This window comes from Sitophilus oryzae, unplaced genomic scaffold, assembly GCF_002938485.1.
Source record: "Sitophilus oryzae breed Bouriz unplaced genomic scaffold, Soryzae_2.0 scaffold_1716_pilon_pilon, whole genome shotgun sequence".
In the NCBI taxonomy this organism is placed as follows: Eukaryota; Metazoa; Arthropoda; class Insecta; order Coleoptera; family Curculionidae; genus Sitophilus; species Sitophilus oryzae.
In genome coordinates, this window is record NW_022146409.1 from 590,500 (window position 1) to 608,065 (window position 17,566).

Genomic DNA, 17,566 nt, shown 5'->3' on the forward strand with positions numbered 1-17,566 from the left:
TAATATACAGGGTGTTCCGTTTAAAAAAATACAACTTTGATATTTTTTATTTATTTGGGACACTCTGTATCTTGTAAAAATATTTTTAAATTGTAGCTCTAATAGTCCTTCAACGAACCCAAAATTTACAATTTGTAAAAATCTAATCGTTTAGCTACCATACTCCGTGTCGTATGTGGTGAACAACCCTGTATTGTTGGTGTCTCGTCAACAATAAAAGTAAATTACCGATGAGCATGTGCTAATTCATCTTTTAAAAATAATTTAGCATCATCTATTACGAGTAATTACTATTGTAACCTAGTCGTATCGATTTAATTTATATAACAGATAACACAAATAACTAACAATTTCTGATGATTAGGTGCTAATTCTTATTGCCTTATATAAATTAATGTCAGAATGAATGTAATGATGGATTGGCAGCTTTACACTATAGATTAACATTAAACATAGATGTAACGGCAATTTGTATCATTTTTTTAATAGTACCATTTACTTTTGTTAAATTACACTACTGTAAATTAGACGTCAAAGATGTAATAAATTTTGAACTGTATTAAAATAATATTTGACGTTTCAATGGTAGATGTGTTTTTTAATCCAGTCATAAAACTAGAGATAATAAAAATAATTCTGCTTCTGATAATTTTTAGTTTAAATATGTTTCAAATATTACACTCTAATTGTGTACTGCCATATTTTATAAAAATTGACAAATTGTACCTAAGGGTAAATTTAATAATATGCCAAAAAGGTAATAAGTTCCTAACTTGCGTACTTTAATAAAATAATATTTGACTTTCTAACAGTAGATATGTTTTCTTAATCTAAAAAGATAATTTTAGATTACTTTTTAATATTTGGAGAGCATATTAGATATTTTTTCCACATGTTTGTATTAAAAAAAAAATACTTTTTATATTTTGTTTTTAGTTACCCTATTGTTTCTGAAGTCGAGTACTCAAAACCGGTCAGAATCTTTTATCGAGAGAAAAATATCTATGTATATGAAAGATATAATTAGATGCTACTATGTTCAAGACAAAATTATAAATTTGGACTATTTCAAATTTAAAAAAAAATCTTGTTAAAATATCCCACCCTGTATATTATCAGAGCCTTCGTTTTATAGACATAGAATGTTAAGCCATCGTTCAACGTCACGTCATATATTGTCGAACTGCCTCAATCACTTGACAACCAGATGAAAGAGATTGCTGGCGTCTTTTGTCATTGTCATTTGATTTTGGGTTAAAATTTTATTGACGAACATCGATCAATGTCAAAATTAAAATTAATTTTTTTATTGAAAAAATGTCTCAAATATTTAATAAAAATGAACAAGAGCTCATTGCAAAGCTTATAGTCTAAGAGCTAGCAACGTTTTCGAGAAAGTATTTTAAGACGTCTGGCTCTTTGATATATATTTTACTATGCTCTCTGGAACAGCATGCGGCCCGTCTGGCTGCCGATACCCGTTGCGTTCACTACTGCGCATCGGAAGAAGATCCTATATTTTTTTATTAATTTAGTCCTATAAATTCTAGTATTGAATATAAATCGAACATGTCTCCATAGCGCAGTGCGTAGAGTTTCTGACCACGAACCGATGATTCAGAGTTCGAATCCGGGTCAGGTCAAAGACTTTTTTATTTTATTTTCGTTTATATTCTGATAGTAAAGTATTAAATAATTCTGGTAATTAAAAAAAAAACAAACATTTTATACTGGCTGACGATGGCTGAACAGTCTTTACTTTACTGTTTACATGTAGTAGAAAAACATTTGCTATACAGAAGAAAAACTAAAAATGTTTCAGAAACAATAAAAAAAGAATGTTTTTTTTTCAGATTGAAACTAATTTCTTATTTATTAATTTCTATTAGTATATTATATTTTTTCTTGTGATCAACTGATAATATATACAGCATATTATGTTAAAAATGATGCTTACTAAAAATCTAAAAAAACATGAAAAACACATATTATGGTTTGCAATTTCTAAAATCTCTACTTGATAACCAAGATACCAACCCACCACCACCACCACAAAAAATTAGGCCCATCTCAAAAAAAAAAAGATAAAAAAAAATAAATAAAAAAACCCTACTGCAATGTGATACCAGGCTGTAACATAAGTTTATTATCTCAATCCTAATTAACCTATTCGATGCTTCTGAAATACCTCGATCATTATAGGAAAACTGATTAGTACCAAATAAATATACTTTAGACAATAATCTGTAGGCTTAAAAATATATATCTATATAATAACAATAAGTCACAAATATATCGAGTTTGTTACACAAGGGAAAAAATGGAACCAAACCAAGAAAGCATGCAATGTAAGATGCTGTATTTCCACAAATAAAAAAAAACAAATGTTAGATTTGGGTAAGAAAACATTAGCTCTTTACCAAACCATTTCGTAAACTTACAAAAATATGAAATGCTGCGTTAGCTCAGATTCTCTTTGTTCTTGATTGGAGTTCGAAAATTGATCCTAAGATTAATACAAAAATAAAAACAATTATAATAATATATACAAAAAGTATTAATGTGCAGATAAAATTATAGTTTGTAAACATAGTCAATGAATATAGGTATGTATACCTGGAATTATAAATAATATAGTTTAAACAAAATCAACGTCATATTCATAATTTTGAAAATACAGTAAATACGTATTAACGGACACCATCTTAGAACCTCGTTGTTAAAAGGCAGTTTTAAAGGTCCCGAAATATACCAAGGGAAATTGAAAAGTTTCTGACTTCCCCATATATTTTTATGCAACAAAATCTGTGCAAAAAGAGTATAGAATATGCAAATATTTGTTTTTTTTGCAAAGCCAATGCACCTACGCAAATCAAAGATGCGATGGACGCCGTGTACGAACACTCTGCACCCCTATCATTTACCAGCAAAATAATACACTAAATCAGCACAATACACTAAAACACTTACTTTTACACTGGGCGCGCGTTTCGCTAACCATGTTGGCATTATCAGCAGATAATCAAGATAATCGTCTGCTGATGATGCTAACCTAGTTAGCGTAACGCGCGTCCAGTGTAAAAGTAAAAGTGTTTTGATGTATTGTGGTGATTTAGTGTTTTATTCTGCTGTTGTAACACCAAAGGTTCCAACCTCCAACTGTAATCTCTTCTTAATATTGATTCAAGTTGAAAAAATGTAACTGAATGAACATTTTCAATTTAGCTTTAGTTTAAAACTTTGGAGGAAACAAACCAGAATTTCAACTACAATTTTTGATTGCAGATGAATAATCATCTGTGATTCCCTGAAATGCCTAGTAGTTTCATGTATTGCCGGCAAACGGCGTAACTCTACAAAATGGCACATGGTTTGACTGTGAATTTCAGGCATTTTCTGTAATAACGGAATTATCCGTCATTACAGGGAATGCCTGAAATGAATGAATGCCGATTTGAGAGAAAGCGAAAACCGTTTTTCTCCACAGGAGAAGCAATGACTATTTTAGGGTAGCCTTGGGTTCGTTCTAATCGACTATATTCAGAAAAAAATAGATTACAGGAGTATACTTACTATGCATATGTCATACTTCACAAAATGAAGGAATAAACTGCATAAAAACGGTCATGTCTGTAGTAGAAAAAAAAATTATCCACAAAGACAATACCCAATTGTACAAATTTATCAATTAGAACACCCTCTGTATTCGCTAGGTTTAGAGACCACATTCGTCGATCATTGTAAACAATTCTTTGCTGACTTGCGGTAAGTTCTGCTTAGAATAAATAAAATATGATTTTTGAACGGTTAAAGTGTATAAAGTCGAATCATTTTAGATTCGGCATTTAAATTTTTCGAAATTTTCAAGATCCCGGGATTAAACATACACCAGGATCCCCGGATTTCGGAATCCCGGTTGGGAAACCCTAATTGTGAGTCAGAAACTTTTCAGAATATCCTTGTAAAATAATGAACCCAGATATGAACATAATTAATAATCCAGATAATCCCAGATTAATGGATTATTTTACAAAACAAATAATTGATATAATTCAAGATTACCAAAATGAAAATATATCAATTACCATTACTAACTATATATTTATGTTATGCAACAAAATATCGCCACTTTTTGTCCGTGGTATACTTATGACCTCAACAATGTTAAATGTAAAGTATCAAACTAAAAACTGATTTTTTAATGTGGAAGAAAAAAATCTTCAAAATAAAAATGTAGTGTAGATCTTATACCATGTGATTGAAAGAAGACGACATCTAATAGGCATTTATTTTGTATTAACAAAGACTACAAATAATGGATTATCAGTTGTCATTGTTATTGCCAAAGAGCTTCAGCGATAGACACAGCAAAATCTAAACTGAAATGTAATTTTACACCTACTGTGACATCGTTTTCATTACATATGGTCAAAATTAATTTGTTTCCATTCTAACCCAATAAATTTTCTTTTACTATATTAAACTTACCTTTAATATTTTATTACCTTACAACTGTATATTTTCTAGCTACTATATTTTTATAAAATATTGTAGTGGACCAACTAATATAATAAAAAAAATATAAAAAATAGCACAAAATAAAACCGAGGAAATTCAGACTCCAACCAAGTCATGAAATGATTTAATGAAAGGGCAAAACATTTGTAAAATTAATAACTTAATATTAAGCAGTAAAAGCGTGTTTCTTTACTTGCTCAAAGTGGAGATACTAGATTAAAAATTAGAACCAAATAAAATACAGCATCTTACAATTGGTAAATATTAAAAATAAAAGAGTTTGGGCAAGTTTAAACACTGGCATTCTGAAAGTAAAAACTTTTAACTTGAATTTTTTTAAAGCAACTTAGTTCTAGTAAAAATCACAACGAAATTTTAATTAGGTTGTAAAAAATATCTGAAACTTATAAAAATATATTTTGAATATCTTAAAATATAAGTTACCTATATTATTAGCACGTACAAATAACACCGATTACGAAATTTAATAATGACATTATTTACTGAAACTAAGTTGATCGAAAAGTAACTTTAAAAATATTTAAATGATCTCAATCATGCTAGGTGAGCAACCTTTACAACATTTTTAACAAATCATTGAAAATTACATACCTCATCGAAAAACACTTGAGTCTTTCTCAGGATCTGTTTTAACTCTGTCAGCTCAAGGAAATTCTTTTTTAGAGCTTCGGCATTCTGGTTGACTTCGCGAAGTTCATTTTCTAGTTTTTCAAATGTAGCCTACAACAAAATATGTGCTCAATACTCAAAACATTTCCAAGATCAAAGTTAGGTGTTTTTTTAATCAACAATAAGGCTCAACTTTCGTTTACTTGAAATCAATTAATTATTTAAGAAATATTTGTTGTTATTTAGAATATGTAGCTGAAATCAGGGCTACTTTCGTTTACTTGAAAGCCGTTATGTAAAAAATATATATTTAGTATTTGAAAGCCTTTTTTCGAATAGTCTGCCATAAAAATTTCTATGAAAATGCACCCTTTTTGTGTTTTTCAACTATACAGGGTGTTTCAAAAAAATATGCCATCTCTAGTGGAGAGATTCCTCACGTAAAAATAAGATTTATTTTTGGAATCATCATAGGTCCGATTCTGCTTTGCTTCGTAAAATCTTAATAATCTTTCGATTTATTATAATTTTCTTCCAAGTACTTTTAGTGTTTCGAATAAAATTTTGAGGGTAAAAGTTACTATAAATACGACATATTTTAAAGCTAATAAAGTGTCGACATATTCACCAGGGACGTGCGTATTATCACTGGAATATTTTTCTAAAAAAAGCATGTACGCTACTGATTTTTTCTCTTATTAGCGAAATAGTGTAAGCAGTTTAATGCCAATTAAAAGTTGTCTCTTGATATTTTGTCGATTTCGGCCTCCCTGATGAGATAAATATAATTTTAATAATTTGTCTTGATTCAAGTCTAATAGCAACCTTTAAAACATTTTAACATAATTAACCAAAAAAATATGAAAAAAGTGCATATAAACATGGGAATGGAAATGCATAGTTTTAGGGTTACAGGATGTTAAAATTTTTTAAAATTAGATTTTTTGTAATTATCTTAAATACCACTATTTTTTTATTTTAAATTGCTGTATGTTGGACTAATAGTAATAATATTTAATAATAAATTAGGTAAAATATATAATTTATTGCGTTTATCTCATCAAGAAGGTCGAATTCGACCAAATATCAAGAGAAAAATTTTGATTGGCATTAAACGGCCTACACAATTTTAACATCAAAATAAAAAAAGTCAGTGGCGCATATGTTTTTTTTGAAACATATACCAGTGATAACCCATATGCACGTCCCTGACGAATTTATCCTGATTTTTTTAGTACTGAAATATGTAGCACTTAGGGTAATTTTTTCCCTCAAAATTTCATTCAAGTCACTAAAAGTACTTGGAAGAAAATTATAATAAATCAAAAAATTATTTTCAGAATCGGACCTATGTTAATATGAAAAATAAATCTTATTTTTACGCGAGGAATCTCCCCACGAGAGAGGGCACATGTCTTTTGAAACACCCTGTAGAATAACTGAAATCAGTTATGTAAGAACTATTTGTTTATTTAGTACTTGGAAGCCTTTCCAAATAGAAAGTCAAGAAAAATTTTACGCAGAAATGCATAATTTCCAGTTTCTCAACTTTAGAATAGCTAAAACCAGAAATTTTTAGATAGATCCCAAGATAGATAACATAGATAGGCAAAAAAAACTTCTTGCGGAAATGTACCATTTTCATTTATTGATAAAATATTGTAAAATATAGCAAGATTTGAAAAGTACTCCACAATTGAAATTCGTAAACAGACGCGTTTTAGCTTACAGCGAGTTTTGATTGCTTTGAGTAGGTTTGTTTTGGTTTGTTGGTGCATTTTTGTTTATTTTCGTTTTTTATCAGTAGGTATTGATGTCTAAATTACAGTACCTATCTACTAGGTTAAGTTGATTTTTTTTTTAGAATTTAGAATGAGTGGGAGGGGGGTTAATCACTTCGACCTTACAGATCCATTGTGTCCCCCTTTCTTGAATCATAACTCATCATACAGTCCCAGGGCTTTGACAAAAGCCAGTATCTGGGACGGTTTTATAGAGGGTAGTTCTCCATCTCCAATATCAGTCGTACCAAACTTCATGGCACGAATGGTTGTCGTCTCGGCGCACTCAGTGATGAGGTGTACTGGTGTTTCCCCATCTTCCCCACAGAATCTGCATTCGCCGTTTCTTCTTAGTTTCAATCTACTGAGGTGTTCATTGAGGAGACAGTGTCCTGTTAAAAACCCCGTGACAATCCGAAGATTGTTCTTACTCAGACCCAGGAAGATCTGTGATTTTTCTTGATCATAAGCCCTCAGAAACTTATTCGAGTGTCTTAGACCATTGCAAGATTTCCATTCCAGGTTAAGTTGATACAATAATTGAATATAAAGCAGAAAAACGTTTTCATGTAACTGATTTCAGTTATTCTAAAGTCAGGAAAAAATAGAATGATGCATTTCCGCAGAGAGATTTTTATGATTTTGTGTTTGGGAGGCTTCTATATACTGGATGTTTTGTTATTTTTTTATAAATGATTTCAAGTAAAAAAAGTTCAGCCAAGAATAAAATTTCATGTTGCATATAAGCATTTTTTCATTTAACCACTAAAAATTTGAAATGACTCAAGAATTTTTATACCTCTAAATCTATCATTTCCCTGGGTTGTGGTGCTTCAGGATTTTCACCAGTATCCAACATCGGAATACCATCCTTCTTGATTTCCTTCTCCAGATAGCGTAGCTTCCTTTCCATTTCATCACATCTTCGGACTTCATTAACAAATTTTCTTTGAAACACATTGACATCCGGATTTAACTAGAAAACATAAATAATAATTAATAATTTCCTACTAATAATAATTTCCTGACATTTTTTGTTGTATCTATCAATTTATATCAAGAAATATAAAAATAAAGTTAAGTATTTTATAAATGTGTAAAGTAAAGTCATGGTGAGTTTGAAGAGGTTTCTTAAACAGTTATCTCTTATCTAACAGTACTTTTTCAAATTTAAATGAATCATATCAATATGTATATAAATGTGGAGACTACAAATAAAAACATATGCCTCAATCTATTTTATGTATTATGTTCTCCCGTTCTCCCTGTTTAATTACTGATTATAACTTAAAACAAATAATTTTACTGCAGTAATACTAGAATATTAAAATATCCTAATATTAATACAAAAAATTATCTAACTAAAAAGTGACTATATTAAGTAATACAGAAAAAAGTGCTAGAATATACTCATTATATTAATTCAATTTACAACATTATTAAATAAATACTTGAGATAAACTTTACTATAAATTAATTACTGTATAAATTTTCAATCTTTCTCAGAGAACCATTTCTTTCCTTTAACTAATTTATATGCCATAAATTAAGAGAGAGACATTGCAAATTTGTTAAAATCAACAAAGCAATTTGCTTAACCATAAATGTATTTATTTATAGGTTGTTAACACTAATGAAATTTCAGAGCTCGACAGTATTTATGCAAATATTTAAACAAGTCCTAAGCTTGCTTTAAAGTAATTAAATTTAGTTGCAACTGTTTTGTAGACAAAAAATACGTAATCTATTGAAAACCACATGTAGAATTGTACAAAGTACATAATTTCAAAAAAGAGTTTCCATAAATATGTTGTGTATAATGATATAACAAAATAGAATGTGCCAAAGCCAATGAATGGGCAAAATTTCTAAGAACAATGAAAAACCGTATTGTTTCATCAAAAGAATGCCTTGTGAAATAACATAAACAGGACATGCTCAGCTTCATAAACAACTTATTGTATTTCACTAGACTCTATCAAAGAATTTGCTATTTAAGTACTGCAATAATAAAAATAAACACATACGTCTCGAAATTGGACAAGTCCTAGTTCACCCAACTCGGACACACAAGCATAGGCCGCTTCACTCTGAAGAAAAAGTTGACAAAGTGTCATCTCCGCACTGCGGAACAACGACCCCATGTTGATGGCCCTTTTCACCACTTCACTTTTTAACTAAAATTATTAAATTTAAAGTTATATTTCTGTCGTCAACCGATCCCGGAACTTTACGTACACCCCCCAAGGAATCTGACAGAAATGAAAGCGGCATAGATCGATCGTCGATTGGAATTTCAGTCAGCGGGCATGCGTAGATCTAAAAAATGTTAAAAGAATCGAATATCAAAAATATTACATGAAATAATTTTGAGCAATCAAAAGCGGATAATGGATTATCAATTTGACAGTGATAAATGGCAAAATATATTATTTTCAAGCAAACGAAAGAGGTTTCCATGGTAAACCAGCTGATTTTATTTTGTCCGACAGCGACATCTAGGTAATGAAGAAACAACAACTGGATATTGTGTCTTAGCAATCTGCTCTATTTAATTGCACTGCTTTGCATTGACATTAAGAGATGGCGCGTAACAGTTTTTTATTTAATTAAAAAGAAATGCCTTTATTTTTTTGAAATTAAAACTTATTAATACATTTTTATCGCCGTTATTTACTATACTATATTTACGTATAACAAGTTATAACTAAAATTTGTATAAAGATCTTTCTATTGCAAAATAATAAAACGGAATAAAAGAACGAAAAATTACATTTATTGATGATGGCTATTAAAACTTCTCAACTTATACATTAGTTAATTTTTGTAATACTTTTACATTATTTTAATATTATAAGGTCTATCCCATAATTCAAACTTTGTTATGATTCTTTTAACGATAATGTTATGACAAAAAGTATTTGTTTGTTTTATATTAAGTAAATATACTTATTTTATAGATAAAGATCAGAACATACCTATATAAAGGGTAGTTTATAAAGAACGCTCCTTATGAAAAGATTTCAGTAAAAAGTAAATAATTCTTATTAATCAGAAAAATGGTTGAAGTTAATAACGAATATAAAGGTGAGTAAAAGATGCACTATTCCATGTTAAAAAGTGCATTTCTTTTATGGCTAAGTTTTGATCAAATATGAGCATTCTATTTATTTAGTCATATTATCTATCAATTTAATAACGGAAATGTCATTTTATTGTAGAAAAATATTGTTATTTGAAAAACTAGTGGAGTGCCCAGAGACTTTTACCTTGGAATTCAATTAATGTTAATGTGAAACATTTTGTATTGTGTTTTATACATAAAATAATAAAATGTTTACCCATTTTTTTTCGTTGCTTTTAAATTTTTATTTTAGTAATTTTAGTAAATTCTTAATTCTTCCTAATTTTTTGATTTTTTAATTCTTTTTCTAAGTAAATTTATTGAAATAAATAAATCTAATGCATAAGCTATACCTATCCCGCTTATATTCAAATCATTGAAATTTTGATTGAAATCGAATTATACAGGGTGGCACGTCATATACGACGCGGTTTTTGCAAGGAGAACAAAAGTTTATATTGAAGTGAAATTTTGCGAGCTTATGTAAGTAAATTTAAAGCATTTTCTAAAATTATGTAGTTCTATAGGGTGTCCCCAAAAGAGTTACACATCAAAGTTATGTTTTTTGTAAGGGAAAACCTATAATTATATAGGTATTAATTGATTTTTGGATTCAAGTAAAAGGTTTGTTTCGCTAGAAAAGTATATGACTAAAATGTATAGTTTTGAAATACATTTACCGGAAAAATGGGCACTTTAAAACTTTGATGTAGTTTAAAGGTTAATATATTTTGTTTTAATGGGCCGATTTTGTTAATTTTTTAACCAGTGTGTAGCCAAATTATTTGACTTTTAGTATCTCTTTCTGAATTAAAAATAAAACTCCCCATCTGTTAATTATATGAGTGATATTTTGGTGAAAGTTTGAAACATCCTGTAGAATATGTTAAAACAGCAAGAAATTTAAAAATCATTTTATCATCTAGATACATATCCCTCCTCGATGGTTTGTTTTTTGGTTCATCTCATTAGCTTTATTTTTGTTGGAAATATTCGGTTTTGAAGAAGACACTAACATTTAGTAATTTTTACATTAAGATCTTGCCTTTGCTTTTGGGCCTAGTCAACACATCTAGTAAGATCTGGTCCCGAAGCAGGCCTTCTTGACATAAGATTTGCTTCATTTGATCTTCTTCTTATAGTCCGTTAGTTAATATGTACGTTCCTTAATTGTAATTCATTATCAATTTGAAAAGCTGACAGACGGCGGTTTCTTAATAATAAACTTACAATAAGTCGATCGTCTCGATTAAGAGTTCATACGAAGGCTCCTGGACGTAGTCATAATTCAAAAACCACTTAGTCTGGTATTAAGGTATTTTTGAAACCGGAATTTTATAGCAAATTCACTGAACTCACTAAATGTAGATATATATTTGACTCACCCTGTATGTCTATAAAAATATTTTTGAAATGTACTACCATTAAAAACATATTTTGTAAAAGGTTTGGATTGAAAATCTCAAATAGGAATCCTGATACAGAGCTTTTCCGGAATACGGAGCCATCTTGTATGTATGCATTTGTACAATATATGTGTGTTTATTTAAATACTAAAGTAGTATTTGACTAAAGTGAAAGCAATGAATTTAAATGGGTAAACTTTGTAATATAATTATTAACAATACAATGCAAACCGTTTTATAAAATATTCGTTCACAGTAAATGAATTCCGAGGTTTGTATTCCATAAGGGCTTAAAGCACTCCACTAAACGATTATATCAGTATTGGAAGTTCATTTTGAGTTTTGAGTGTTATTTATTACTGAATTAATTACTGAAAAACTTTTATTAATGTTTTTTATTTTGTTTTTAGATGAATTACTTCCCAACGTTTACAAATTGCTCGACATCCCTAAGTATAAATCTTTTAGATGTGTCAGCTACATATTAATAATAATTATGGCAGTATCCTTACTCATAGGGAGTGCTCAATTTCTGATCGTCTTTAAGCATGAGTTCTTTCTGCAATATTCTCCATTTTTCCTTATTCTTACCTACGTATGTTTATTTTTCTAATAAAAATTATTTACATATACAATAATTTTATCGGAAAGTTTAAAAATCAAACGTGCTATGGCCAATGGAAGAAACAGTTCTTAAGGAAAACTACTTTGAATAAAAGAAAATAATGAAAGGAGGTAAAAAAGGGTAAAATGAAACAAAATCGATGTCATGAGACGCTATTTTTTGTTAGTTTAGGTTTGAGTGATATTCTTATGAATTTTAGAAAAAGGCTTTAAAACTAGTTAGTTGAAAAAATATGTTATCAGATTTGGTGTGAAAATAAAGATCGCTGTAATGTAAAATTATTTGATAAATGTTAACGATTTCCAATTCAACTCGACGCCGATTTTTATTTATCACATTGATAGGTAGTATTAGTCTAAAATAGGAATACAGTTTTAACAAGGTGATAATCAAAAAGTTCCCACAATTGTAAATGACTAATGTCCAATTTTAAATTCTCCATCCGATAAAGAGATAATATACAAGAAGTTCCATTAAAAATAATTCCTATCCACTCAAACTTTTTTTAGCCACCTTGTAGAAGTTAAAATTGTTTCCTGATGCATATTCAAACCAAACCTAACCAGCTAACACATTCTTTAGGTTGGTACTTATACAAAATTCATAAGTTTTTTATTAGGAGTTACTAGCTTATAGATTGCCAGACCCGTATAAAGTACTGTATGATCGAAAAAAAAACGGCGTCTAGTTGACTGGGAAATGACGATCAATGACATTTTCTATATAAATTTACATATAAAATGACAGCGATCTTCATTTCATAGCTATCGCTGACGCCGTTTTTTTTTCCGATCCGCGACCTTACAGATCTATTGTGTGTTCCCCTTTCTTGAGTTATAACTCATCATACAGTTTCAGGGTTTTTATAAAAAAGCCAGTATCTGAGACGGCTCCACAGAGGCCAGCTCCCTCCACAGAGGCCAGCTCCCCATCGACATCAGCCGTACAAAAGTTCATGGCACGAACGGTCGTCGTCATCACTCATTGATAAGGTGTTTTAGTGTTTCCCCATTTCCCCCACAGAATCAGCATTCGCTGTTGTTCCTCAGCTTCACTAGGGTGGTTCTACATTCAGCTTCACTCCTCAGATTCCACAGCCTACTGAGGTATTCGTTGAGGAGATAATGTCCTGTTAGAAACCCCGTGACAATCCGAAAATTGTTTTTACTTAAATCAAGGAAAATCTTCGATTTTTCTCGGTCTTGATGGTTACTGAGTTGATCGCATTTAGTGCTGCTTGACTATCGGATAAGATGGCTATTTCTTATTTTCGATAGTTCCTATCTAAGATAAATTGTAAGCATTTTTCGATAACGTAGATTTCTGCCTGAAAGATGCTGGTGTGACAAAACTTTCAAGATTTGTCCGTTAACATGGTAGTGTGGCCTTTATATAATTATAATTAAAATAATTTATTGACCGGTAGGCAGAACTTGGATAATGAGAACACCGACTTTTCAGAGCGTAAATATAGATTATCGTTTAAATATAAAAAAAACAAAATATAACCAGCTAAAAATAGAAATTAAGGCATCGCACTTTTATGGTAAGGGTTCTTTCTGAATTCAGTTAACATAAAACTCTACTGCCACTTACCTTATTACGTCAACATCCGTCAGCAATACATCAACAACAGGAACCTGTCGAAGACTTCGTTGATCCCCTTGTAGATCTACCCATTCGATCTTGGACTCATTCTTTGGATCGAACCACTCGACCGGTTATCACAGTGTTCTTTTAAATAACTTAATATTTTAGTGAATAGGTAAAATAAAGAAATAAAATGCCGATTTTTCACAACACCTAACTATATTTAATATAAAGAAATAAATAAATAAAAATAAAGAAAAAGATTTAACAACAAAACATTTAAAATTAATGAAACATAAAGAAAAAGAAAGAAATTGAATCAAAAATAATTAATGACAATTAGAGAAATGCAATTAAAACTCAGAGATGATAAAGTTAAAAAAATACAAAATATTCTTCTTGTTAGCATAATTTAAATTATCTACAATTAGCATACAATTTCAAATCCCTCTTATAATTATTGTTGCCAGAAAATTAATATGTTAAAAAAATATTAACTGAACAATTAAATTTAAATTAGAATTTAATAAAAAGGACAATTGCAAAATAATCACTTATGCAATGACATCTAAATTTTACTAAAGCCTTTAGAACAAACAGAAAGTCTTAAATAATTAATAAAGAAAAAATATTAGAGAAAATCCAAAACAACAATTAAAATACTTTAAGCATGAATAGTTTAGAATTTCCTAACTTGAAAATTTATTTGAGAAAATCTTTAGATGAAAACTTTTTTTTTTCCACAATAAGGGGCCGTCCTCTGCCGGAAACACTGCGACCTGTGAGGCCTATTGTGTTTGTCCCCTTTCTATATCTGCACCCATTCTCCTATCCATGTGCCCTGCACTAACTTATGCAGGTCCTTGATAGGATGGGAGCATAGTTCCTCCGGTTCTAGCCTAGCTTTCCCAAATAAAAAGTGTCGCTTGCGATCCAGAGCCTCGCAGTGACATATTATGTGCTCCGCTAGATGAGAACTTACTAAAACAATTAAGAAGACCACTGGATAATATAAGATCTACACGGAGTAAATTCGACCGTCTAATTTAAAAGTCAGTACCGAACTAATTTTGAAGATGAAAATACTGATTCTGGTACTATCTTAGACAGGCGTTACTACATCTTCGGCACGCCCCTCTTTGAGGAACCTTCGAATACCAATCCAAATGCACATTTCGCACCTTTTTGATTGGCCGAAGGGTTCCTTCCCCTAAAGATCCCTAGACTTCTTTCACCCTTGTTTATGGTCCTTATCCCGAGAGGGCATCAGCATGTCCAATTTATTAATTAATTGTAAATTTCAAACCCTTCCGTGTAAATCTTACTCTTTTACCAATTTGCTGAAAAACATTCATAATCTACCTTAACTAATACAAATGATATCGTGACATAGGATTACCTTAAAAAAACCGCCTAGAAATGAAATCTTTATTTCTTCATTCGTTTGTCTATTTCTATTTAACTCTAACATTTGGATTCTGATTTTAAAACATATATTTAATACTTTTAATTTTAAATGTAAAACCTCTAGCAAGGGGATGTTTTAATTTTACTTATTTCCTTAAGCGTGCCTACGTGCTTTTTCTGCGTTGTTTATTTTGAGATATCCATAGGGTACACACACACACACACACACAACTGGTACCATTCTGTCAAATAGAGTTTTGATAATAAGGGATGAATGTGTGTTCTACGTTACCCTCGTTTATGTGACTTTAAAATATTTAGAAGATTGTATTATTTGCTTAGTTAGTTTTTCAGGAAATATGGGTACTTTTAGAGAGTTTATGTGTCTTTTAATATCATTAGATTATTTGCTTAGACCTTTTAAAATTCGTTTGCGTATGTCGACTGATAACTTAACGTAAGTATCGTAAACTGTAATGGTCCCATCTTAGAATAACAAACCAAAAAAGATAAAATTTTACGAAGCTTTATATTATTCTATTACACTGGGGTAGGGGTGCCCATTGATCGGCAATACTCCTATTCCTGCTTAGGTTTTGGAAGCATCAGTACACCGCGGTATGGTATGGTCTTTTGCATGCTGAGCAAACGTTTCTCTCTTTCAATCCTTTTTATTACTCAATACTACAGTAAGGTGTTTCTCAAAGTTGTAAATTCTTGGTATGTCATCCACTGGAAGTTAAAGAAGTGGATTTTTTTTAAGGGTGTGCCAAGCTCCTGACCTCAAAATTCTGACAGTACTGTTTCCGTCAATGACCATTCTAATCATTGGCAGTCGCATTGGCATAACTACCGACGACAATGTGCAGTGGTGTTAGGTCTAGAATGACCTCCATTGCGGCTGCTATTGGGCATATTCTTATGTTACCTGTGATGCAGATGCATGCCGGTACTCTATATTTTGCATAGGTTTTGCCTTGCTGTACGTTGCTCTAGTTTTGTGTACCAAGCAACTGCTCCATAGGTAATTATGGGTCTTACTATCATGGTATACATCCACCGCAAAATGTTAGGGGCGCAGCCCCATCAATTTTCTGCCACTCTTCTGCATATCATGAGAGACTTTATTGCTTTTGCTGGTAATGTTCTTAATATGCCTGTTCCAGAGAAGTTTACTGTCCAGGGTTATTCCCAGATTCCTGTGATTGTAGTATTTTCTTTCCATCTAGATGGATTCTTTTCAAGGTTTTCAGATTTGTAAATAATAACTGTTTATATATTTATAATTAATTAATTTTTGTTTCCTAAAATATTTTGGTTAAAAGAAAAAAATATAAATGTAGGCAACGCTGTGCCGGTGAAGCTTAATAACGTGACGAAAAGTTTATTTGGTATGATCTATAGAATTTTTTTAGCTGACCTAGCCCGCTTGGTTATAGAACTTTTTGATCATTCAGTATTTACAGAGAATTCAATTTTAGATTCTGAGTAGCACATTATGCGTCGTAAAATTCTACGATATATGGAATGCAAAAATCAAAAGTTTAATTACTAGTTTTGCCTGGAGTGTTGAATATACAGGTCCATCCATGCATAGGCATCTAAGGAAATTAGCCAGAGAAGACACTCTGATGTTCATTTTTCATATTTGCATTAGTTTTCTTTTAATGATAACAAACTTGTTGCTTTGGAACCAGAACCGATCAGCTTACTGTAGTTTATCAGTATTGATTGAAGATTATATACCAGAATATAGTACAATGGTTCATTATTTTATTTATGTTTTGGCTATATTTGCAGTGGTACCTATGTGTATGTCAGCTTATTACCCAATATACCTATTTACTAATGCCAAATTTCAACTGCTTCTTTTAATCCAATATATAAACAACGTGTCTGATATGATAAAACCTTTAAGTTTGGAAGTTATTTATGACAAGAGAATTCAAAATAATATTAAGATGGAACTGAAGAAGATTATCAAAAGACATCAAGAGGTTATTATGTAAGTATCATATTTTTACGGATTTGAATTATGTTGGCTATAATTATATTGGATTAGGGTACGAACATAGTGGAGGCAGGTTTCTGCTTACCGGCAACCAGCGCCGTCTCAGGGTACCTATTCTTGACCACTCGCATCTTCAAATATCGCTCACATCTCGCATCTCCGAAAAAGCCATATAACAATACACGTGATGCGTAACTTTGCATATATGCATTACGTGTATTGTTATATGGCTTTTTCGGAGATGTGAGCAGGGTTCGGAAGTAGTTAATTAAGAGGAAATTTACCTGATTAACTAACCTAACCTAACCTAACCATATTCAAACGCTGCGCCCGCCGCGCCGCACATAGGGGTATTTGGTCTATAAACCTGGCCAAAAGTGATATTTTTTTATTTTCATTTTTTATCTTAACTGAATACAAATCTATAAATACTAAATGTAAGCACGTTTATTAGCTTTTTTTAAGTCGTAAGTT

The 17,566-nt window shown here is 30.7% G+C and overlaps 1 protein-coding gene across 5 annotated transcripts in view; it reads right to left on the reverse strand.

The window, feature by feature from the left end:
- LOC115881326 (V-type proton ATPase 116 kDa subunit a) overlaps positions 1 to 9,298 on the reverse strand; it is an 86,300-nt gene extending 77,002 nt beyond the window's left edge. Inside the window, exons 1-4 of one of the 5 annotated variants that reach the window (XM_030898765.1) lie at positions 8,957 to 9,296; positions 7,729 to 7,905; positions 5,131 to 5,259; positions 2,442 to 2,506 (exon numbers count right to left, since the gene is read on the reverse strand). In XM_030898765.1, the coding sequence (XP_030754625.1) occupies positions 2,442 to 2,506; positions 5,131 to 5,259; positions 7,729 to 7,905; positions 8,957 to 9,073 (488 nt within the window). In that variant the 5' untranslated portion in view covers positions 9,074 to 9,296. Of the gene's footprint in view, positions 1 to 2,441; positions 2,507 to 5,130; positions 5,260 to 7,728; positions 7,906 to 8,956 lie in introns of all 5 variants that reach the window. The other 4 variants (XM_030898761.1, XM_030898762.1, XM_030898763.1 and 1 more) reach the window with 4 other exon arrangements.
- Positions 9,299 to 17,566: the final 8,268 nt, after the last annotated feature.